Raw genomic sequence first — 24,663 nt, 5'->3', positions numbered from 1 at the left:
TCAAAGAAAATACCTTTGCAGCGATGAACCTTACACACACAGCAGTGCAGGTGCTCACCTGTCCGCTAACAGCACTACTGGAGATACACCAACTAAGGGTCTTCTTTTCTTTACTTATTCAAACCATTAAAAAGCCTGTTTTATTTGATAGGAAGCACTGCTTCATTTGCTCTTTGGTTATAATTATTTCTTCATGGAGTTTAAAGAAAGCAAGTCATTCACTGGGAAGCATGAATGAGTCTTGAGGCCAGGGTTAGATCAGGACAAGACACCGTGTCCAAGCTACTCATCTGAAACACTGATGACATTTCCAAGTACCAGAAAACATCCTTGGGCTCTGCACAGATGCACTGCAGAGACAGCCTGTGCAGATCTTGCACACTGAAGGAAACCTACAAGGCTACTAGACAACCACAAGAAGCTGTCCATAGCACCCTGGAGGCAGGTGTAGTTCAACATAGCCTACAAATGTACCACTGGAATTACTCTGACACAAGCAGCGACTTCAAGTGGCGGGGGTGAGTCTGGGTCTCAAACACCTGCAAACAGCACAGTGTCAGGAAAAAACAGAAGACTTTTGGGTGCATTTTAACTGCACTGAAATAATTTCTATTAAGAATTCCTAAAAACTTCAATGAGAACACTACACTTCCAACACTCCATGCAGCAAAACATACAAAATGCAAGCTGAAATAATACTGTGGCCTGCTATTTTGCTACAATGAAATTTTCTATTCCATTAATTCCACTCTGTTATGCAAACCTTCACATGACCAAATTCTTAAAGCCTGGTAAAAAACAGGACCTCCATGTCTAGAAAAAAGTACCTTAATGCAAACACATTCAATGACACACAGCAGTGCAGCAGTGGGCTAAAAAGTGTCACCACTTTTTAAATTCTATATTCCTCCCCGTTTTAAAAAGAAAATAGACTAAGCTACAAGATTAATCTGTCAGGATAAAGGGAATAGTCAAATTGTTTTTCAGTAAACATCAGCTGCTACTGATGCTAGCAGCTCTTCCGCAATCCACAGAAGAGCACAGAATACACTAAAAACATATAGTTCTGAACAACTTAGTTTATCTCCATTCTGCAGCCACAGAAAGCTGCAGTTGCAAGAGATCCTTAGGGCTGCTGCAAACCTGACAGAAAGTACATAATGCATTTAAATCACATTCACTATACAAATATCTCAAGTTAACACCTGTGTATGTCCTGTAGTGCTGCTTTCCCTGCACTGAATTGTCTGTTCTCAGGCTGATGGCTTTTCCAGTCCACTGCATGCAGTGAACCTCAGTGCAAATTTGAACATGTGGAGCATTCCTGCCCTCTCTTGTCACAGTCCCATTACTACTACACTAAATTTCCATTTCCAAAGGTAATTTTACCTCTAGCTGATAATCTGCCTGGTTTTACCTTAACGTCAACTGCTTGGACCCCTCATCTCTCTTAGGGATCCTTCTCTTCCCAGACATCCCATTTTAGATGCAGTTACCCCTTCTTCTGTGTTCAACTTGTAATATTTCATGCAGCCTTTCTGCCTGCTGTAGGCTTCGAATCAACACACAGTTCCCAAGAAGGAGAGTTTTATGTTACTCTTAAAAGTCCCGGTGAAAAAGTTGTCTGCTCAGAATTTCATTATTTCTGCATGAGAACTTTACAGCTGGGAGGGCAATTCCCAGGTGCAAAGATGCTTGCGTTCCTCCTCTCAAGGCACTGGGTGTGTTCTTAGGCCCAGGGCACCTCTAGTGAGACTTAATTAATACCAGCTTCACCTTGAAATGTAAAGCCTGTGAGCCTGATTTCACCCTGGTGGCTCAAATATATTCACAGGATGCATTAAAATAAAGAAAAATATTTCCACTGACTTAACAGACTTTAAATACACCTGATTCAAGTTACAAAAGCTGCTGGATCCCCTTGATTCATCCAAGCTGTTAAAGTGAAATCCTCCATTCCGGCACTGGACCAAGAAAAGCCTTCATGCTCCACTCCAGAATAAAAATGCAAATTTTCAAAAGGAATAAGGTGAAAAGGATTTTCAGGAAAAAACATCAGTGCACAGGACGTTCTACCAAACCTATTTTCCAGTTACATCACTGAAGCTCAAAGCAATGACCACTGAAGATAAAACACAAGTTCACAACAGCCCTCAGATTTAGGATGAACCTTTGAAAGGGAAAAGAGAGGCATGAAGGATCTTTAACTAAATGATGTTTAGTTTTAGTGCAGATTTACCTTTTGGATGACCTGTCTCTGTTTTCAAAGCTACCTTAACAAGATTAAAGAGAAGGCACATCAACTCTGCTCCTGCCTCTGGTGGTCATGTCAAAGGGCACATGGTTGGGCAGTGGAAGCCTTCACACGAGCCTGAAACACAGTAGTGCAGGGAATTTGACATTTTTACTTTAAACTTGATCTTTCAGCTGCATGACTGACCAGGTTATTACCTCTGCTGAGTAAGGCCCGCTCAGTGCTACATGTTCTGGTCCTACAAACGAGAGACAAAAGCAGCCATTGTGTGGTGCCTCAAGGAAGTGGAGAGGCATTGACAACTATGGCTTTCCACGGCTGCAAGAAGGAAATGCTTCTCTCCATTCTGCTTGTTACTGTACCTTACACTGTATCTATTACCCACTCACAATGACTTTTTAACATTTCCAGCCTGACTGGATGAAATAAAAAGCAGGTAAGAATCCATTTTATGGTTTTTCTACCTTTGAGAGCATGTGACCACTTTCATGGGTCACTATTTATGTCAGTCTGTGGGTTTTTTCACTCTTGCAATCAATTTTGCCATCTAGTGCTGTACACAGCCTGTGGCACCACAACTGTAGCAGTATTAAATCCCTTACATGTAACTCAGAAGAGTAGCTTTATCACAGAAGCAACTTAGAAGAGAAGCTGGCACAGGAGCCCAGGCAAGAGATACTTATCTTCTGGCCCTCCTAAAGAGACAAGAGATATGGCATGAAGCCTCATCCCACACATTTATTCCTCACCCTATGTTTAATCTGAATGGCCCACATGACTTATGCTCCTCTTTTACTCCTCTGGGCAAGTTTGTGAGCTAAGGCCAAAATCTGGGCCTAAACTTTTGTAACTGGTATGCAATTTCCTATTTACTATGGAAAATATTAACATCACCCAAAAGAAAATACTTGTTGCCTGTTAATTCCTTCTTTGGTTTTCTTAGCATTCAGGTTTAGAATATGTGATTGTTTTAAGGAACATACAGAATTATTCCACAAGCAGAAACTTGCTCTTAATTACATAGAAAGAAAATGCAGGAAGGAAAGAACAATACGCCTACTTACATCTCCCCATATATTTAACTCAGAAGCCTGTGATATTGTTAATTTATGTCCTCAGAATCAATCTTCAGGAATAGCCAATTAGTCAGAATAAGTATCAAACAATGACATCTCCATAAAAACCAAAAATGAGAGACAGATCTTCTCTGTTAGAGGGAAGATAAGAAACAACTAATGACAGCAAGATTTTTTTTTTCCATTTCTTTCAAGATCACACTTAAGACTACAGAAGAAAAGAGAGAAATTACATTAAACAATGCTTAGATTGATTGAGGTGGCATCAGAACAGCAGCTAATGTGTTACCAAATCTATTGAGAACCAGGCTTACTGTAATTCCCAATGCCCACCTAATGGGCAGGAACCCACCCCAGATTTGCCTTTGTACAACTAGGACAAAAACATTCCCCTTCTATGAGAGTAACTATCAGTAGATGTAGAAAAACACTTTTTATACTCCATTCCTCTTCTCATTTATAGCATTTCAGCTCTCAAGAATTAGAAAGCATTGAGTTATCATTGTACCGGGACTTCTTAATTCAAAGGGACAAGAGGCAATAAGGACCACTGGCAGCCAGAGAACAGGGCAAGACAACTTTTGTAATGCACATTGTGTGTGCTGACTACCATTTCCACTATTCTTTTGGTGTACTGTTTTCTATTTTTTTATTTTTTTTTTTTTTGTACATACATATTTTCCATACATATGAGGGTTCTGAGTGAAAAATGTAAGAAAAAAATAACATCTTTCAGAGTTAAATCAAAGGCAGTAGAAGCTTTTCCTGCTGTATTCTATACAGTGGAAAACAGCCCATCAATCTGACAAAGGCAAAATATTTATTTTACTACAATAGTGGTTGCAGTAAAGCTACCTCTAACTCTTTGAGGTATAAGGCTTGTTTTATAAAAGTTTAAAACTTATATTTTATCTTCTTCTTCTAATAGAAAAAGCTTACACAATAGGTACTGTTTAAAAAGCAACAAGAGTTCTATTTTGCCTAAACATGATGTGCCATCATAAAACCAAAGCAAATCTTCCAATGTTTTTTATTAGTATTAGTCAGCAAAACCAACTCTGCAAACTGTAATTCCAAGTGACCAGTGTTCTTTCAGGGCAACTCGCGTAAGAACACAAAAAAATGTTGTAAAATGTTGTAAAGCATTTTACCATTTACCATTTACATTGCCTATTTCATTTTGACACATTAGCTCATTTAGCAAATCAAATACTGTAAATGCATCCCATGGATTGACTTCTTCCATGAGACAAGAAATCCAACAGAAACCAATAACATAGGGTAAGAAATTGTTGCTGATGTGAAGCAGCTGAATACAGTGCTTCTCTTTGCTGGGAAGTTTATGAAAAATGTGGTTTGCCTGGGAGTGCTCTGAAACTGCATGCTCTGTTTGAACTGTATTTGCCCCTACCTGCCAGTATATTCTTCAGAGTGTGCAGGGAGGTGTTTGGACAGCTCTTGAAAAATCTCCCTCTACTACACCTAATTCTTAGGTGTAGTAATACCTCTTGCTGACAACAGCTATCTAATACTTGGTCAATGATTTAAAGCAGGAGTGGAGTCCCATAGATCTGGCAACAGAAAGCCTGAGCATTTTATTTAGCTTACTTTTGGCAGACAGCCTGAAAGTACTGCAGCTTAGGGTTCTATAAATTCATAGGAGAATTTATGCTCATGCTCATTTTCTTCTACTTAAAACCCCTTTCTATCCTAACAGTGCCTTTTAAGACAACTCTTCAATGACTAGCATGTTCCTCCACATCACACTTCTCCAGCTTGCTGATGCAGTTTTAAGCTTCCTACTAAAATTTTTAGTAGAACTAGTCCTTGTTCTTTAGCTCTGTAATTGCTGCATATGCATCTGGTGTTCTGTGGGGAGCTGTGAGCTGGCCTGCCAGAAGCAGTGCCCTGGGTCAGGATGCTGGGGTCACAGCTGCCTCTGGGTGTGCTGAGTCAGCGGAATCTCACTGGCAAAGCAACAGCAGACATGATGGATGCTCTTGGCTTCAGCAATTAAAAAAGTCTTAAATATTTACAGACAAGACAAAGACAAATGCAGAAAAAGCAGGCTTGAAAAAAAAGTGAGAGATAAGATTTTTAAACAACAGAAACTTTCAAAAAAAAGTTGAGTTCAGCCAACCTTTTATTTGGCTCATTCTTTCTACCAGCACCAACACTGAAAAAGTGCCTTGAGGTTGAATCCAACAAATACCAACCGAATAAAAGATTCCATATGCCAAGAAATCTTTTCAGAAACCAGAATTTTGCTTGCTCTTTTACCAACAGCATGATGGTTCCCTTTCAGCTGCAGCAGAGAGAAGCATGACAAAAAAAAATATTGGCCTCAATTTCCTTTTCACCTTTTTTCGTAATTAGTCTGAACAGTAATTCACATTACTGCAATTTAGTCAAGACATGCACAAGCTACTTTAACAAGTTTTTCCAGCAAAATTTAAAAAAAAAAACCTCCACTCACCTAGTCACAAATCAAAAGCATTCTTTCTTCACAAAATTAAGCAGAAGCTATGGGTTAAAATCTTAACATCAATAAAAACCAAGCACTATTGGAGAGCAGGTGATATGTGCAGTACTACTATGACTTTAAAAAATTTTTGAAGGAAAATAGATAAGCTTTCAGAAAGAGAAGCCACCTCCTTTTCCAAACAACAGAGCTTTGTACCCACTGGTGAGGTGACTGTGGCCTGAGCCCTATCCAGGTATGGCATTAAAAGGGAAGAAGGAAATAAGTATTAATAAATAATTAAAAGATACTTTCTCCTGTTTAAGCATCAGGGCCCTTCCATCTTCCAGTGTGTTTTCCTTTGCTAGACCTTAACAGAAAGGGCATCAAGACTACACCTTACTCTGGGAGAAAAGGCTGGTAAGCCATGGTTTACTCTGGATGACAGCAGTGTCCAGCTCCCAGACCGGCAGTGAGTTTGTCTGTAAATTTATAGTTACCTCTTAAATGTCCCCTCTCACCTATGGCTTCATAGTTTTTATTATTTACCTCTTTGCCAGCTTTTCTGCTTTTTCTCTTTAGATCCCTGCTCCACTCAATTCCTGCTTTAACATGTGGGATATCAACACGGCATCTTGGACTAACACATGTTCACATACATCCTCCAGCAACTGTGCTCTTTATCCTGTCACCTCTTCCCTATGAGAAGCAATTGCACAGTTACTATGCTTCATGGACTACATATTCTCCCAACACAGAACCCACACACAGGGAAGCAAGGTCCTCTGCAGTCCTTGCAATTCACCTACTATGAATACTCAACTAAAAGCAAAAAGGTGAGATGAACCCACAAAATTATGATTATGCACACACCAAAAACCTGTCAGCCAGTCTTTCAGGTGTGCATGACTACACACCCAACTGTCAACAGTACAGACATTGAGTTAAAAGCAGTGTGTTTATCTACAGATTGTGCGCTAGGTTTGCACTGCTGCTCTGCAGATTTCAAGGGAAAAACAGTATTTTCACAAGGTACCTTTTCCTCTTTTTTTCTGCTTTATTTTACTAGTAAACCAAAGAGAGTACTGAAAATGCTCTTCTAATATTGTTCTTTTTCAGTCAGCTACATACTGAAGTGTTTCTTACAAGAGATTGCTACAAATAAGATGAGGTAATTTACCAGGAGTACAAATTTATGGAGAATTTAAAAAATATATTTCTATGTGGTAACTGAAGCACTGATAAATGACTCAGGCTTTTGGTTTACTTCAGAGCTGATGGGTATCCATTTCCTTTTTAATTTAAAAGTGCCAGTGCTCAATCTCCCACTATGCTTTCCACAAGCACAACCACACACAGCAGCTGACATTTACTTCCATTCTACCTGCAGATGCTACTTACTCTTCCAGAAAACACCTTACAAATACATGTTTCCAGGAACTTCCTTAAACAGTGATTACAAAATACATTTGCCAGGTTTGCACATTTCCTTAGCCTCTCCTCATGCACGCCTGGTTTGTAAGCCAACTTAAAAGCAATATAACATGACTCCGTGTATACCTGGATATCTGATATGTAAGACTACAGATACCTTTAAATTTAGATCAGGTTTCCTGTGTTCTCCTTTCTGCCCTGTCAGTTCAATTAATTAAAGAAAACTTTTCAGAACAGGGCAAGTACTTTTCATGCCTGGTGCCAACTGAGACATTTTGCACCTTCCAGCAACACAGGCTGGACTTGGTCAGTCCCTGTGCCACCTCCTGAAGCTTGACTGTCTTCCTGATTCAAGCCCAGGTGTGAACTGCACCTGGTGAAGCATTAACTTTGTTCTCTGTGGTAACAAAACAGGAGCTGCTCAGGTGCACCTGTTTGTCCAAGGTTACTGGCACTGCAAGGCTATCACAGCACACCCAAGAAAAAGACCAACTATACTAAGGGGCAAATTCTCAGCTGTTATTGCAGTTGAGTGAAGGAACACAGAAGCCAATTTTCTCATGTCAATTAGCCTTTGTTGTGGTGGATTTCTTCTTGCAACACCTAAGATCTCTTGCTAAGTTCCATTTGCAGTCCCTGATGTAATGTGTTATCTATTAACATTTTAAAATTAATTTTTCTAGTGCTTTTGAAGCTTAAATTTTTCTGGGTCTTATGTCCTTGCACATAAACTGTATCCTCATCTTCCCTGCACTCTCAAGTCCTCAGGAATCGATCTCAGTTTCTGTGCACTACGTAAGTAGTCGGTGCAAAACCTGCTGACTCCTCTTGGAAAGCCAGGAATTACTTTATGGCTTCATGTTCTTCATGAAGCAAAAGCTGCCTATATATGTCAGCTCAAGTTGAAACAAATCTGAACAAGTGCACAGAGACTACAGTAAAAAATCATTGACTGTTCCTTCTGGAGTTTTCCATGGCCTCTCCATCATGCCCAGGGGTGGGAGACAGAACCAGCTAGCCCACAGCTCAGCAGCAGAAGGCAACATCAAGGTATTGTCAGCCATGGAGCTCTGCTCCATCACCATGCAGACAATGTACACACTCAGTACAGAAGCACATTCAGTACTGCAAAGAAATGCAATTAATCATTCTTGAAAACCATATCTAAAGGGGGAGTTAACAACTCCCATTTCAACCACCAGAATTTATGTATCTTCTTACCATGCACAGCAAGAAAGAACAGTTCAGAAAGATTGTAAGCTATAGAAGATGTCCTTGCTCATTGCAGGGAGGTTGAACTAGATGACCTTTAAAGGTCTCCTCCAGCACAAACTATTGTATGATTCTATAGCCTTAGCTTATATTTCCCAGAGTAAAAATAATTCCATAGCCAAATATATATATATATTTTTTTTTTTTTAATAGCTGAAACCACGAATCTTTGACTCAAGTGTTATTTATAACTTTAGCCATAGGGAGGGGTAAAACACAGGTATCTATCAAAGATGAGAATACTTGAGAAGAAATCTAACCTTTTCTATTAAATAGATGCACGTTAAAACAAGTAGAGTGAAACAACTACTGTCTCTCAAGTCATCCACAAAAAAAGCTGTAAATATTCCAGTACATGCTAAGAACAAAGCCAGATCCTTGACAGGAGTGCTCCTGGAGAGTAAGTGCAATATATGGAAGAAAAAAAAAAAAAAGGACTACACATCTAAGCATCTCTATCCCATGCTCTTCAAAAGGAGAACACGAGTTTTACAGATGCAGAAAACAAGCAAGGAACAGTCTGGGACTGGCATATAAAGTGTAGCCTTATTTGTGCTGAAAGACACATCTGACAGCATGGGAAATATTCAGAATCAAAATTTAGTCTATATGTTCAAGCAGTGGCAGAGGGATCAGATATTACTGTGCACCTAGTTACACAGACATGCGTGCATCGTTCCTGACTGGCCTTCCGATGTGGGAGATACCACCCATTTTTACCATGGATAACAAAAGAGAAGATATTGAACATAGCTCCAAATACAGAGAGAATGTTGGCTGGTTTGTATGGCAAGACACACCTCCATGTAAGCCCTTTTGTAAAAATGCCAGAATGATGGAGTGGCAAACGCATGCATTACTGACAGGTTTAGTATCACCCCTGCTTGAAAGGCCATTGCTTAAAAGGGAGATGAAAGCCTCAACTGATGTATGAGGATGGAAAAAAATATAGACAGAAGTAACATTCGTGGTCTCAGAGGAGGTAAATCATGTGGTTTTCCATTTGGCTAAGGAGTCATACTGATTTACAACAAGCTCTGACAGGACCTGATCAAAATCATTTTCATCTGCCTCCAAGGAGCTTCTAGAACACATTGGGGCATTTATAACACTACCAGGGGCACGTCCAGTGGAGTCCAGAGCAACAGCATGCACTCCTCACAGCAGCAGCATGAATCTATTAAACATTCTTTTTTATCCATCTGATGCTAAGAAGAGTAAACCCAGATCCACTGTGGTTAGCAGTAGTTTCACAGCCAACTTCTATAGCCCCAAGATTCAACTGTCTCTGAACACAAACTTTTCAATGTTACTAACCACCTGCCACAACAGACATTCTGAAGTCACCTCACAGCCAAGTCAAGTCCACACCCTGTACACGGGATATAAGCAAGAGGTCCCATTTAGGGACCCACGTACTGTTAAACAACAAAATAACTGTGACCTGCGGAACATGCACTGCTGGGTTTTTTTCTGTTCCTGAATAACAGAACAATTCTCTGATAGTTTAGATTATATTCTTTGACTAGAGTGTTGATTTGCTCACCTAGTGCTGTAAACTTACATCACAGATAGCACACCTCACCACTGTGGGTTATCAGAGCAAGAACCTTTGCCAGAGACAGCTGTACATATTAGCTTCTAGACTAATCATCCAGACTTCCAGAGTAAGCCCATTATCATGTTCCAGACAAAAAGTTAACAACCAGTTGTCTGCTTGCATAGGTGATTTCAAAATACAAGAGAAGGGCTAATCTCTAATTTTAAGCATGTAAATTTTATCAGAAGCACCGAACAACAATTTTTATTTACAAAATACAAAGATGTAAAAGGCTAAACCAAGATCACCAACAGTAATTTTTCTGGTATAGCCATTTCTGCAATGACCAGATTCAAGGCCTTGTAAGTGCTCAGAAGTTGATGAGCCCACCAGCTGATATTCATTAAACACTATCATACATTCTCCAGAAAAGCAAATCCTCACAGAATTTTCACAGCATAAATTGAGACTCTTCCAGTTCAATGATGTGACAAATAGGCAACTTAAACATCAAGGACTGTGTATGTATATGTGTCTATTTGTGTATACATATATATATATAACTATGCAAGAAAAAACCCCACATAGCAAAAAAGATCTAATATCTGGTTATCTCCTTTAACTTACTTTCAAGCCAGGGAGGAGGAAGAAGGACTGTTTTACCTTTGGCATTTTATTGTATTTTAGGTAAAAACCTGTTTTCTCTTATATTTATCTGGCACCTGTGGGACACTTACATAGCTGTTAGGAGTATATGTACCAACACAGATACTTAGAAGAATTTCAGTGAGGCAGTTCTGACTCCTAAGTGTTTGGTTTTGTGCATTGCAGTTTATGATCAAAGACAGCCGAACCAGTAAAGTTTATTCGAACAACAATGCTGACTGCACATCATAAAAATAGGCAATAATAAAGCAATTAAGCATGAGAGCACTACATTTATTTAAGAAACCGTCTATAGGCTCTGTGAGAGCAAATTAGTCTAGAGTTTCTCATATATTGTCAATATCCATTACCAAAGCACTGCAGAAACAGTGATCCCATGATCACAATATCTGAACAGAAACGTCACCAGCACTGCTGCAAAGTGCTTATAGCACAATGCAGAATTTCCTCTTAAAGGGAAAAATGTGTCCCCCTCTCCTTATACAGGATGGTGGTCAAAAGTTACTATGATCTCTTCAAACAGAGGAATACTTAGGAAAAAAAGATTTCTGTGTGGGTTCTGCAATGCCTTTTTTAAGTACAAACAGATATTTACAAGTGGTTACCACTAAACTGTAAACTCTTACCTTTCTCCCAGACAGCTCTTTACACTCTGTAGTTCTGTGATTTTTCTGCTCACAGTGGAAATTTTTTCCCAGATAGAAGACACCAGACTGGAGATGTTAACAGTATACTCTTCCCCCCATTCCCTTTTTTTTTTTTTTTTCCCTCCAGAGCAGCTGTTCAAAACTTACACAGTGGTGAACAAACAGGCTCTGCTATCTAGCAAAAAGTACAGTTTAAGCAAGCTTCAGACAGCTGGAATGAAATTTGTAACTTAACAAAGATGTTTCCATCTAATACAATAATATAGCACTATTTATCCACAAGCAACACAAATTTTACTTCAAAACAAACATGGATCAAAATAAACTTCTAAAATACCCACAAATGCTAATATCTGTCTCGCCCTTGGTTTTTTATTGGTTTTTTATTGGTTTTGAGATATGTACTTGATACTTTCTCATACTGAAGGAAGAGCATCTCATTTTCACACAAAAGCATTCAGCCTGCCAGAGAGAATCTCCTACCTTAATAAGAGTTACCAGTTTCAAGAAAAATCGACACAGAAAGCAGACTTCATGGAAGACATATCTACACTTCCCCTCAAAGCCAGCACATCCCATGGACATCCATGACTGCAACCCCTAGAGTTGGCCCAGGTACAGGAGTCTCCTTCAGAGCAGAGTGGTGGAATCAACCATGCACAATGGCAGGCCAAAGCTCTTTGAATATAGCCAGCAAGCTAGAAAATGCTGCTGACAAGTTATTCAGGGGCTGTAAAACCTTCAGTTAGCAAATCTGCTAGAAAAGCAGCTCTGCCACACTGACACAGCCTCTGCCAGGAATCATCCCTGCACTAAGATTTTGGCTAGGTAGGGAGGTCAGCTATTGTGTAACATGTTGCTCCCATAATCCACGTAATTTCTCAAGTAAGTGTAGAATGTAATTTTTAACATGTTCCATTTCAGTGCATCAGTGTGATGTCCACAGGAAATGGAACATCTCCCATTTATTGCAGTGTTACCACATGCCAAGTTCCTATGAGACAAAAACAACATATGTTGTCTTTGTCATCCATGGAGGGTATCAACCGATGCACAAGTAGTTCACCTCAACTGTTTTTCACATATACAAAACATGGACCTGTAGGCATACTTTTATGCAAGTGTTATGGTAACATTACCATTAATAAGGCTTAAGTCATAATGACAGCATATGCTGTACTAATTCTGTAGTGGTTTGAATTAGTAGGTCACTGGCTACATCTGCTCATACGATGAGTGGCTGATACCCTGTCATGGTAGCAGGTGCCTCTCCTGGGAAACACTGAGTCACAGTGAATCGCTTTGCCAAAAAGCAACACTAACAAGTTCACACTAACAAGAATGTCACTCGGATGCTAAGGAGGGAAATATTTGGGAATACTGTGCGTAACATACCATACCCCCTTCAAGCCCATTCATTCTCATTCCAGCTGCCGTGTTATGATCCTTTCAGCACTGCTTTGAATGCCTTTCCTTACAGCTGGCTTTCACTGAGTGTCATTTATGAGACCATTAGTTATTTTGAGAAAATGAAATGATCTGTTGACAGAATAGCTGTTTATTTCATTCATTTCCACTAAAGGTTTTCATGCATCAGCTCTTTCAGCCTTTCTCCATTGCTTCCTTTAGAAGTAATAATTTATAGTGTGAAAGGCATTCTGTTTGGTTACATTTAGGCAGCCAGATGGTTGGCATTTGTTTTATGTACCTAGGAAAAGAGACATACTCCTATTGTAAAGGTTCAAGAGCTGAAAATATTAGTAAATACATAATGATTTTTCTAAGTCGGTGGCCAAAAAAAGAAAAAAGATAGTTTGTTTTTTTTTTAATATCACCATTCTTCTATTGCTACCATCATACTTCATAGAGCTTAGCAAGGTAACTTTTTACTACATGGCTAATTTGCCTTGAACTAACATTATAAAACACATACAACCTGAAATAAGATGCCTAGGAACTAACACTGAAAAGTTCTTTAAAAATGCACACACTATTGAAGAAACTGAGTCTTCTAGTTAAATTACATTTCTTGTTTATTAACAGACTGTGTGACAAAGGCTTGCTTTGTGCATGTCCAGGAGCAGAGCAATATCTCTAGAGCGACGTATCATCGTCCAATTGGGATCTTGCTTGTAACTAGTTTTCACTTCTGTTACACCCACTGGGATTACATTTACTCCTGCAAAACCTAGTGCTGATGGTGTGAGGCAGACTAAAGGTGGAATTCAGGTGGGGGAACCCAGCTGACAGCAGCAGAGAAACACCAAGATCAATGTGGAACCCAAGACCACCTTTACCTTTACTGAAGAATTTTTTTCCACACAAGAGCGGTGTCTCAAGGAATACTAAAACACAGTAGTACACATACAGGGAGATCGGGTTCTGTCTCCATTTAGCTCAGCAGTGTCAAAATAGCCACTGAATTCTACAGGGCCATGACTTGAACCCCCATCGCCAAGCAGACAAAACACAACATCAACAGAAATGGTGGGCAGTCAGCTAGTATATGTTCTCTGCTTTGTACTACAGATCAACAGGATCCTACAGGAAATTATCCCAGAGATCTTATATAAGATAAAGAAATACCCCAGAGTCATCCTTCAGGTAATCATGCTGCTTTACAATCTGAAAATTTTTCAAACTGGTATTCTCTGACTTTAGAAATAGCCTTTTTTTCAGAATACTTAATAAGCAGAGGGCCACCACAGAAAGCAAAATCAGGGGAGAGAAACAAATTTGTGAGCAAATCAGTGTCAGAGACCAAAAAAGTTTGCTTTAAAAGCAAGGCAGACCAGCCACTTGAAGGACATTTCAGTGCATAAGACAGAAAACGTCACTGGTCCATCCTGTGGCAGCCATACTGCAGTTCCTCACTGTGGGAAGAGGTCAGCGCTGTCATGATGTTAGATGACAATTTTCACCCCAGAGCCATCACACTCGCCAAAATCCCTCCAGCCCCCAGACACAAGCAAACTCTGGGATCATCATGGAGTGTAGATCACACGTTTGATTTGCTTCACAGCCACTTGAGCTTTCAGAACACAAGCTCTAGGGAATAAAAATTGTAAAGTCTAAAAGACCTGGTCAGCTGAAGGAGAGAGACCCTAAAGGCATTGCTCAGCAAGCCACTACCTCCAAGCACTGTTGCTTTTCCCAGAAAAGGTAGGACTGAAGCTCACCTGCCTTTCCCAAGGAAAGAGGAAATTATGGACAGCTTTTCCCCACCTAGGAACAGGCCACAAAGGACATGGCAGATTTGGCTTGTTTTCCACACACCTAGAGAACGTCAACAACAAACTCCTGTAACCAGTTCTCAAGGTCTTCACTAGAGGGAAGACCTTATCCCAAAATTCACCAATTCACGTTCCAAAGTGATAGAAAAGAGATGAGTCCCACAGGAGTCTGCTTCTTCTTCCATTAGTAAGAGAAAAACATTTAGTTCTTTTTTTTCCCCATGTGTATTTTAGTCAGTGAGTGTCCAATTAAAGACACTAAGTGCCTCCCAAGAGTATGCAAGACCCATGTGTGATAAGCGGAGCTCACTGACAGAATCGTTTCAAAATCCCTCTCCTCACCCCAACTCACATGCTAATGTAGGCACAGCCTCACATATGTATATGCAATCACACATCAGTCTCTCTCAAACTGCCTTTATAAGGAACCCAAAACTCCTGGTGATACAAATAAAACCAAATACAAGGTCTTTAAAGGGAGCTTAGCTGTCCTGGAATTAATAGCAGTTAATAAAATTATGCATTTTCATAGGAATTTGAAGTAACCTTGAGGTCTTCTGATGACAGCTAAAACCATCCAAGTAACATGCCACATGTCAGCTTATATGAAACACGGCCATTTGCCACAGCAAAAGTAAACTGCACTTATTCACACCTGTTAAAAGTAAACAATTCATGTATTCTACAAAATTTACCCAGCTCTCCTAACATTTACTTCACTTTTGATAATTTAGAAGGGAAAAAATGAAGATATAAAAGATGCTGCATATTTCTCCTCTTCTTCCACATGTTTTCCTACATGGAGTATCACTTTTGCAGCTTCCCGCTGCAAAACACCCTATATCTAAACATGTAATTTTTAGGTATTTGCGATGACCTACAATCCACATATTACAATTAACTTAGAATGATTTTTCCATGACGCTGCACCAATGACTTACAGAGAAGGAATTTTTGGTGTAAAAAATTATATTATTTCAAGAATCCAGAACAGATTTGAAAAACAATACAGAACTTAAAAGCTGCCTTAGCATGCTGCATGACATTTTACATAACTTTGCTAGCTTTATCTCCTTTCTGTTGCCAGGACTTCATGAACCTACAAGCAAAATAAATGAAATAAAACCACACTGTAAATATACGGCCAGCTGTTTTTGAGGTTCACAGCATGCTGAATCCAACAGCCCCATTTCCAAGTGTTTCAAGTGCTTTTATACTTTTATGCTTTTACATCTGTTGCCAAACATGCATCAGCATATAGTACACGAACAGCAGCAGACAACCATGCCAACAATTCCTGGAAATAAAATGTAAAGAAAAAAGGTCCCATATGCCATCTGCACAAGAAGTCAAAACAGGTAACATCATTTCCACACATTCCTACTCACTTTTCATATGGGAGAAATGCATACTAAATCTTGAAGAGATGAAATAAAAAGACTACATCTACATCCAGGAAAGACAGCCTCACTTCTTTCCAATGAGATGGAATTTGATATATATTTTGCATTTCAAGAGCAGAAGTGATTTGCTTGAAATTAAGTTATGATTACCTGAATGACTCATGCAATTTCCATCGTAATTTATTAAACAGTCTAGCATGGGTTCAGTTAACCGGAAATATACATTTCTATAATGCCCTCTTTTTATTGAGAAGAAACCCTTTGTACATGTTGGGAAGCAGTAAAGGGGAAAAAAATCATGTCAGCACAATACTGTTGGTCAAATGTAACACATGCTTAATTGAGTTTTCAGCAGAGGAAAGGGGGATACTAGAATGTGCATAATTCACAAGTTTTTTCTGAGACAGCTACAAAGGTTGCTTTGAACGGCTCTGGAGGGAATAGCTAAAACCAGTGTTTTTATCCAGCTTCAGTGATACATTTCAAACCCAAGAAGGCCCAGCCATCTAACTGCTTTCACAGCCTGTACTCAGTGCTGAAAAAAGTGAAAAAATTCTAATAGGCACGGATTTAGACATGACCTCCTGTTTGTAGCTTGTACTGAGAACAGGAACATCAAGGGTTTGTTTGTTTAAAAAACAAAAAAAAGACAAAAAATTTACACACACACACCCCCCCCCCAATCAATGTAACAGGGAGAAGAATGATGAATCTTCACCTTACTCCTGTCTCCAGTTTCCATGAACAAATCCCACCTAATTATTTGAAGTGCCTAACCAGTGCTGATGCTGGCCCTGACGCCCACAACAATGTAACTATAACTTGTTAGTTATAGTTTATTTAAGTATAGTTAGTTAAGTATAAGCTTACAGGAAACCTATGCCTTCAGCCAGTGCAGCTGTAGTCTTCTTCTCTGCCCCATCACCCCAAGTGTCTCCCAAGAGATTAGTCTCAAGATATTCACTCAGTAACCGTGAGACTTGCTCTGCAACAAAAAGGAGTTCCCTACTATTGCGTAATTTCTTAAGGCTTTTGTAAACACAAATTATGATATCCAGGGAGTACTTTATCACCTTGAATAAACAAGGAATATTTAATGCATTCCAGAGTATAGGTGAGGGCTAGACAGGGTAAACATACACCTTTGTAAAGAAGTAGAGACCTGTCTGCCTGCAGAGTTCGGTTGGTAGTAAGGCTTGCACTGGATTTCAGGTGAGTTCTCATGTATGAGAACATAGACAATTCAGCAGAACTACCTAAACCCATCAGTAGCCCACTGTTATATTACCCTGCAGCCATCACTCATTTTTTAAAACTATCATCTACTTCATCCATCTTATTTCTCACATAAACCTTTCTGGACCAAGTTTTTTGAATGAAGATGGTTAATAAGAAAATACATGCAACACTTCTGTCATAACAGGCTCATTTTAGAGAGCTAACTTTCCAGATCAACTTGGCAAAGAAATGACCTTCAAAAGCTAATATGAAAAGGAGAGAAACCAGGAAGCTCAGCTAATCAAACCACACAGACTCACCAAGCATGCTGGGTGTTTTTTAATCCTTCTCCTCTCCCTGTCTCTGAGAAAAGGAGACATTTTACCCTGCTTTTTTATTGCTTTGTTTAGTTTGGATGTGGGTTTTCTTGTGATTTTGTTTTTTGTACAAATAAGACAGGCTGGCTGTATAGCCAGAAAAGACAAACAGGAAATCATCTTGGGGCAGAGAGTGATTTCTAAGGGTCCAGACACACCAGCAGAGCTCCTGCCAGCAACATCAGGTGAGTGCACTGGAACAGGTCGCTACATCTCCCAGATGTATAATCCAATCCATGTCACTCTGACAAGCCAAAGAAGAGCTGCAAACCCTTAGATAAAGGGCTGAGCCTTGATGTGGATGAAACTAGAGCAAAGTACTGTAAAAAGCTTTGTCAAGACCAAAGTCATTCAGCTTCTGAAAAGACTTTTAGATCCTTTTTTTTTTTTTTTTTTTTTAACTTCTCAGTTCTGCAGTAACCCTGAAGTCCAGCTGCAAAGCAGGTAACCTCATCAAGCAGCATTAACTCCTGCTGTGCTGAACACCACTACAGATGGTGTTCATCCTGAAGATGCTGTCACATGGTTTCATAAGGCAATACCTTCTCTCTCTTGGCTCATTACATACACAACACTTTAAGGAAAAAAATAGTCATTTGTGCACATTTATGATTGCAGTCAACAGATTTATGTTCCGAATCACTATTTGAAATGCATTCTCACACTGAACTATATTAGGAAAACATTATGGAGTCTCCTATAAACCAACCAACAGCAGAGAAGTCAGAGCAGATGCTGAAATTGCACACTTGGTATACTTATTACATCTAGGTATGTACTGAAGAGCTTGTAAAAACAGTCACTGTTCCAAAAACTTTTGATATATAACCAGAGGCTGTTTTGGAGGCCTAGAAATTGTATCACTGCAGGAGGCCTGAGAACATGGGAACTGAGAACAGATGTCTTCAGTTTGATGGGATGCTTACTGGTTTTTTTTTTTATTTTAGTTTTAGAGGGTAGGCCATAACTTACCTACCTTTGGTTTTTAGAATCCCACATGTAACTCGCCAAGGAGAGTACTGAAAGACTGCACTGATCCAGTTTCAGGTGCCCAGTGATTGATACTGCACTGTGTCCACATGACTGAGAAGCCTATTCCTGACCTCTGCTCTTCCCTCCTGAAGCCCTCCGTGGTAACAGAGGGCACGTTTTATCTCCCACCCCAGGCCCAGCAATACAGTGAGGGGACAGGAACCCACCAATAAGTATGTCTCAGGCAGTCCCACGTGCTGTGCTCAGCCCTGCTGCCTTCACACAGCGCCAGAACACCTTTCAGTACTGACACTGCTCCGGTCTTCCTAGCTCAAGTAATGCCCCCGTCTGTAAAATGAAGGAATTACATTTCCTTTATAGGATGCTCTGAAAACTACAGCTAGAAAGGGAACTCCAAGGGTAAAGTGTTATAATTAGCAATTTTTAACAGTAGCTTTATCATTATTTTTATTAGTAGTAGGATTGTTGGTTTTATTTGTTGCTATTATTATTAAACATTATGGTAAATATGTGGAATAAGTCATAGAGTGGTTCCATTGCCAAGACATGGTTTCATCATGGCATCATTCCATCCTATCTCGTTTCTGCCATAAATTTAAGCTTTTGTGTCCTGTTTTGCCTGTACAAAACCCTCAATATCCCAAGAAGCACAGTTCCCAGGGTATGTGTCAGTCAGCTGAAACCACAAGGTGTTTGAAGCTTTGTGAAAAAGCTTCTTCACACATGTTGTGGAACCATACTTCAGCAGCATTTCCTCTGCAAATTCTATATATTAACTAGCTAGCCATAAAAGAATTAATATGGATTCTAGAATTACAGAAGGGGGGGAATTATGCTTTGACTTCAATTACGAGCATTGAAAGAAAGAAAAAAAGTTCTTAGTGTATATCTGAATAACATCCTATGCAAGCAGAACCAGGAAACAAGATGACAATCACTTCTGAGTTCCAGAATGCCCAGCACAGTAACTTGGCAGTTACTTTTACTATTTCCCTTTAAAATAAGAGGCAATCTCAGATAGAAATACTGGCTCCTGTTACCCAATAAAGGCAGCAGGGTACACCACTATTATATATAAACGCAGTATGACCAAGGTGACATTTCAGGGCTCATTTTCAGTTGTATTACATATTTTAAATTGAAGCAGATTAAACTTTAATTGTGAAACTCAAAACTTCCCTCCTTGTACATCACATGAACATAAATTCTTATTTGTGCAAAACTCAAGCTATTAAAAAACCAAGGACACAAGACACCCTCCCTTCAAACTGAAGGATATTGATATACCAGCAGTTTAAACATCAGCAATGCTGTCCCCTGAGCATACCTACCTGAATGTGGGGGAGACAAAGCAGCAGAGATTCCAAAGTGGCCTCTGCTAGCATTATCCTGGTCGAGTAAAGCACTGTCAAGGCCAGTACACAGACAGCTCTGCTAAGAAATAACCTGTACAAGCTGCCTGGGGCAGAGGCACACAGCCAGATTCACACTTGCCTATCTGAGACCCAACATGCTCAGCACTCCAGTGACACCTAGCAGGGAAACTCCAATAGCACCCATGTTTATATTTTTTTTTAAGATTTTTCCAACAAAAGGGATGCTTCTTCCTTTGTTTAAAGCACACATTGGAATGTATTTTGCAAGGCAGGAATCAACGTCTTCTTACAACATCAGAAGACACTTTAGTAGGTGTTTTTTCCTCTTGTATCCTTCTGCTCACCACTTGCCTTTTGTAGACTTCTAATCAGCACTTTCATTTGCTTTGCTTATTTAAAATAAAACCAAAACAAATTTCTAGGTTTCAAGAAATCTCTCCTTTTCATATTCAGATTAATTTTTAAGCTGTAAAGATTGTGATCGCACAAGTACTCACAGAAATTTTTCCAGTACGATTGCCTTCCTCTCTTTCTGCCAGGACCTTCAAAAAGTTATCCTTCAATTCTTTTCCCACACTTGCCAGTGACCTGGGGGGGGGGAAGGAAAGTACAATTATTACTATTAATTATTGCCACAGACTTTGGGTTCATTGTTGGGTTCAGTGTTGTGTAAATACTAGGAGATAGCCCTCACCCTATTGTGGCTGATCTGTCTATTGCCTGTTCTGCTTTTATATTTGTACCACTATTCAAAAATCATCACTACTGCAGATGTATGATATAATAGTAGTTTACCAAAAGGTGACTTTTAGTAACATACATTTCCAAGTACGTATCTGGAGTAATCTAAGTGCTTATTTTATAGCTCTAGAATTATGGCCAAGATCACGTTTACATAATCATACCAGATTTTCACAATATACCAATATAAACTTCAACATATTTAATACTTTATTCTTCAGCTAGCAACTAACCATAGTAATTACTACATACATAGGCTGCTTGGTGTGATAGAGTCAGTATAGATTCTGTATCTTTAAGTACAAAGCACAAAAAGAAAAACCAATTTTGCTTTCACAAAAACTTGCAAAAGAAAAAAAAAATCAAATCACAGGAAAGGATGCCACACACTAAAAATTAGTTGACAGCTTTGAACATAGCATCCTAGAATTCAAACAGTCATTAAAAACAGAAAACTCACATCAGATGGACAAAAGCACTGAGCACTGGGCAACTCTCAACAAGCATGTGATTCTTTAAAATGGTTCCTACAAGTCTCTCAGCCTCATCTAAAGCCCTTCTCCAACTGCATTCACTCCAGTGTACCCTGAACACACAAGAAGGAAGCAGACTTCCTAAATCCTTCACTGAAGTGGCTTTACTGGGAAAATGACTCCTTTTAATGTCTGAAGTACTGAATGCTGCTTGGAAAGCACTCTCAGGCACTCCAAGGCAAACCAGTGCCCCCAAGATCAGCACAGATCTACCTGAAAGGGGAAGCATTATGACATCTCCCCATTATCTCTGTGTGAATATTGCAATAAAAAGTGTATCATGTATCAAGTTTCAAACAAAAGGGTGCTACAAAAACTGAAAAACTCTATGTGGTAGGTATACAGACATACACCATAATGTCCTTAAGCTTGGTTAAAAACCTGCACTTAGGCTTCAAAACTCAATCAGGTCAATCTCTGCCCACTTTACAGCTGCTATCCAGGAGTACATTGGTTTGAAGCTGTTTCGGAAGTGCATTTGCTGCACTGTACAAATAAAAGACAAACATATGGATTAATGAACTTCTATTAATTAGGTGTAAAAGATGGATAAATAATAAGAGTATCAAATTTTCTTTCTCATGCGCAATTAAGAAATTTAAATTCCCAAAGTCTTCCTTTCTCTGGTAGAGATTAATACTAAAATCCACAATAAACCCATTTACCAGATATTGTAGACAACTTCACTTGAAGTTTGTGGAAGGGTGTGGGTGACTGAAAAATTACAGGTTTTTATCCAATTAAATCTTATGTTCCAAGAAATGAATATCTTTCCTTGAAAATTTTGTCTTCCTCCCATCCTTCAGTCACCAGCAAGATAAATTCTGGCCCACTTGCAGAATACTAAGATGTAAATTTTTTAGTAAATATCATTATTTAAATTAAAAAAATCCATTCTTCTATGTCCCCTGAGAAAACACATCAATTACACTCTTGTGGCCAAATTAAAGATCAGGAATGAAACACATTATGGTTGAAGTGACACAGAAGCAACATCACTGGGAGAAGTTTGCCTGAAAAAAATCAAGTAAAAGTGGTCTTCAGTTGTATTGAGAAATGTATCAAATATTTATTTAGGAAAACACTTTTAGAAATATATGAACATCAATTCACCCTCACAACAAATGTCCCTAATTCCCTAAAAGCATTTTTAAAAGTTCATGGCACTAAGTGAATACAGAAACAAAAAAAATGTGTTCTCTGTATCAGACTTCTAACCTGTTTCAGTTATATACACTTACTAGATACATACCATTATTGCATAAAGAATAATAGATGGTATCACTGTTAAATTTGAATCACAGAGAAAGCAGAAATAGGCTCTGGCTATTCTGAGGTAAACCTTTATGCATCAAGAAAACAAGATTGTTAGAGAAAACAAAGAGCTTAACATTTAAATCCTTAATTTCAAATCTCCAGAATCTGGAAGCATTCCCCATCTAAGCAAGTATTTCCTGAGGCAGGGACAAAGAGCTACTTGTTAGACCTTCCACATTTTTTTTTAACTGTTAAGGATTCACCCCATGATTTCCTGCATGAATACCTGTTATTTCTTTGAGACTTGTCCCTTGTGATGTGCATCCTCTGCCTCACTACTCCATCTCTGAAATCCTTCCTCACACAGGCAAAGTGCACCCCTGTACTTTAAGGCACATTTATACCAAGGTAGTTCAAACAATACAAAAGGTCACACCAATATTCTGAAGACTAGCTTAAACCAGTCCCACTACAGTATCAAAATGTCATTGATCAGTAACTGACACAACTTAAACTGTCCACAAGGAATTGCAATCATCTGCAGACATGTATTTGCATCGAACTGCTTTTTAAAAAGTCAGCTTGACCTTAATAAACAGTAAGTAAAGGATTGCAAGCTTATGGCAACACAGGTGTATACAAAATTAGTTTTAATTTAATACATATGTGGTTCTCATCTGAATAAGGCCACACACTGGCTAAGAAGATGCTACATTTACTGGAATACTGCAGGAGCATTTGTTACTCCCCAGTCTACAAGAAAGATTTTTCTCTCCCTGCCACAGCAACATGTACGTTCTCCTCCAGCTTACTATCACAGCAGAAGACTAAAAAGATCAAGGCATTCCACTCTGCAGAAGTTCCCACACACACAGACAGAAATTTTGGGGTGTGACTATTAAGGAATTCATGAAGGCCACAAAGATATTTGTTCCATCTTCCTGCCAGGTGAGATGAGGGAGTTTTCTGAGCTGGGAGAAGCAGAGAGGAATTCTCTAGCACTCACCAAACACTACTCATGTCTAATGAGGGATACCTAATTTGCCAAGACCTAAAAAATGCTGTTTAAATATTATTTAAAAAAAAAAAAATACTTCCTGGGTTCTATATTAGGCGACTGGCAAAACTAATGAATTATGAGTTACATACCAGGATAGCAAACAAAGATTGCAAGAGCACTTGAAAATGAGAGCACAACATATTTCATTATTAGCATAAACTTACACATCCCCCCACTTAACACGTAACTAACATTTATGTGCTGCCCAAAACTACAGTCCCCAGCACACTGACTGAGGAGTACAAGCCCCATTTAGGAGGCAGCTTTCTTTCTTTACAATGCACTTGGGTGCTAACTGCAGTCACCTGTATTCATCATCAGATGTTTAACCGGCTGAGGAGATTTAGAACTATGATCTGCACCACGTGGTTAGAGGCCCACAGCAAGAGCAGGCTATTACTGTACATGGTGCTGTACAACCCTTTGAAACTGAACACCCAGAACCAGAAAAACCTGGTAAAAAAGGTAAAATCTAGGAGATGGTTACTATTCTTATTTTTCAAACAGGAATCTGAGATATGTAAAAATTAAGCAATATATCCAAAGATAGCACAGAATGTCTCCTTAAACACACTATTACCAGGTTGGTGACACATGCTGCATCACATGCTGTGTTAAAATTCAGTTCCTATATTAACTCTTCTGCTTCTGCAGAAATGCTTTTCCTGCACATAGAGGAAGCGTTAACAGTAAGTAACAATCCTTACCTTCAAAAGAAGCAATACTTTCAAGCACAGTTTAGCAAAAACAGAAGGGATATTTTTCTAAAGGAACTTCTTTGGGTACAGAAACTCCTGTTGCTGTTAACACTATTAACTGTTCATTGCTGGTTTTAATTCCATAAATACAGTTCTTACTTCATGATGCTCAAAGTTTCACCTAAGAAACCATACATTTCCACACTATCTTGATCCTTCCAAGCTGGCCTCCTCCTTTCAAGAGTCCCTAGTATCTTCCACCATTCTACAAACCCTTCTCACAATTCCAGTTCAGACACCTTTTGCTTGTACCATGCTTTTTTGTCTTCACTGTTAGATGTTAGTGAAGCATAAAGAAGGGAAGCTCTTTTTGAACTTGGGTTAGGGCTCCTTGATTCTTATTTTGACAAGCTACATTGCTTTA

The 24,663-nt window shown here is 39.1% G+C and overlaps 1 protein-coding gene across 2 annotated transcripts in view; it reads right to left on the bottom strand.

Annotated features, from left to right (window-relative positions):
* The window catches only part of CFAP299 (cilia and flagella associated protein 299), a 173,702-nt gene that overhangs the window by 96,842 nt on the left and 52,197 nt on the right, over window positions 1–24,663 (bottom strand). For both annotated transcript variants that reach the window (XM_071744244.1, XM_071744245.1), the window contains exon 3: window positions 20,448–20,538. In XM_071744244.1, coding sequence (XP_071600345.1) covers window positions 20,448–20,538 — 91 coding nt within the window. The remainder of the gene's footprint in view (window positions 1–20,447; window positions 20,539–24,663) is intronic.

This window comes from Heliangelus exortis, chromosome 4, assembly GCF_036169615.1.
Source record: "Heliangelus exortis chromosome 4, bHelExo1.hap1, whole genome shotgun sequence".
In the NCBI taxonomy this organism is placed as follows: Eukaryota; Metazoa; Chordata; class Aves; order Apodiformes; family Trochilidae; genus Heliangelus; species Heliangelus exortis.
The sequence above is the reverse complement of the archived record's forward strand: the minus strand, read 5'-3'. Positions and strand labels throughout refer to the sequence as shown.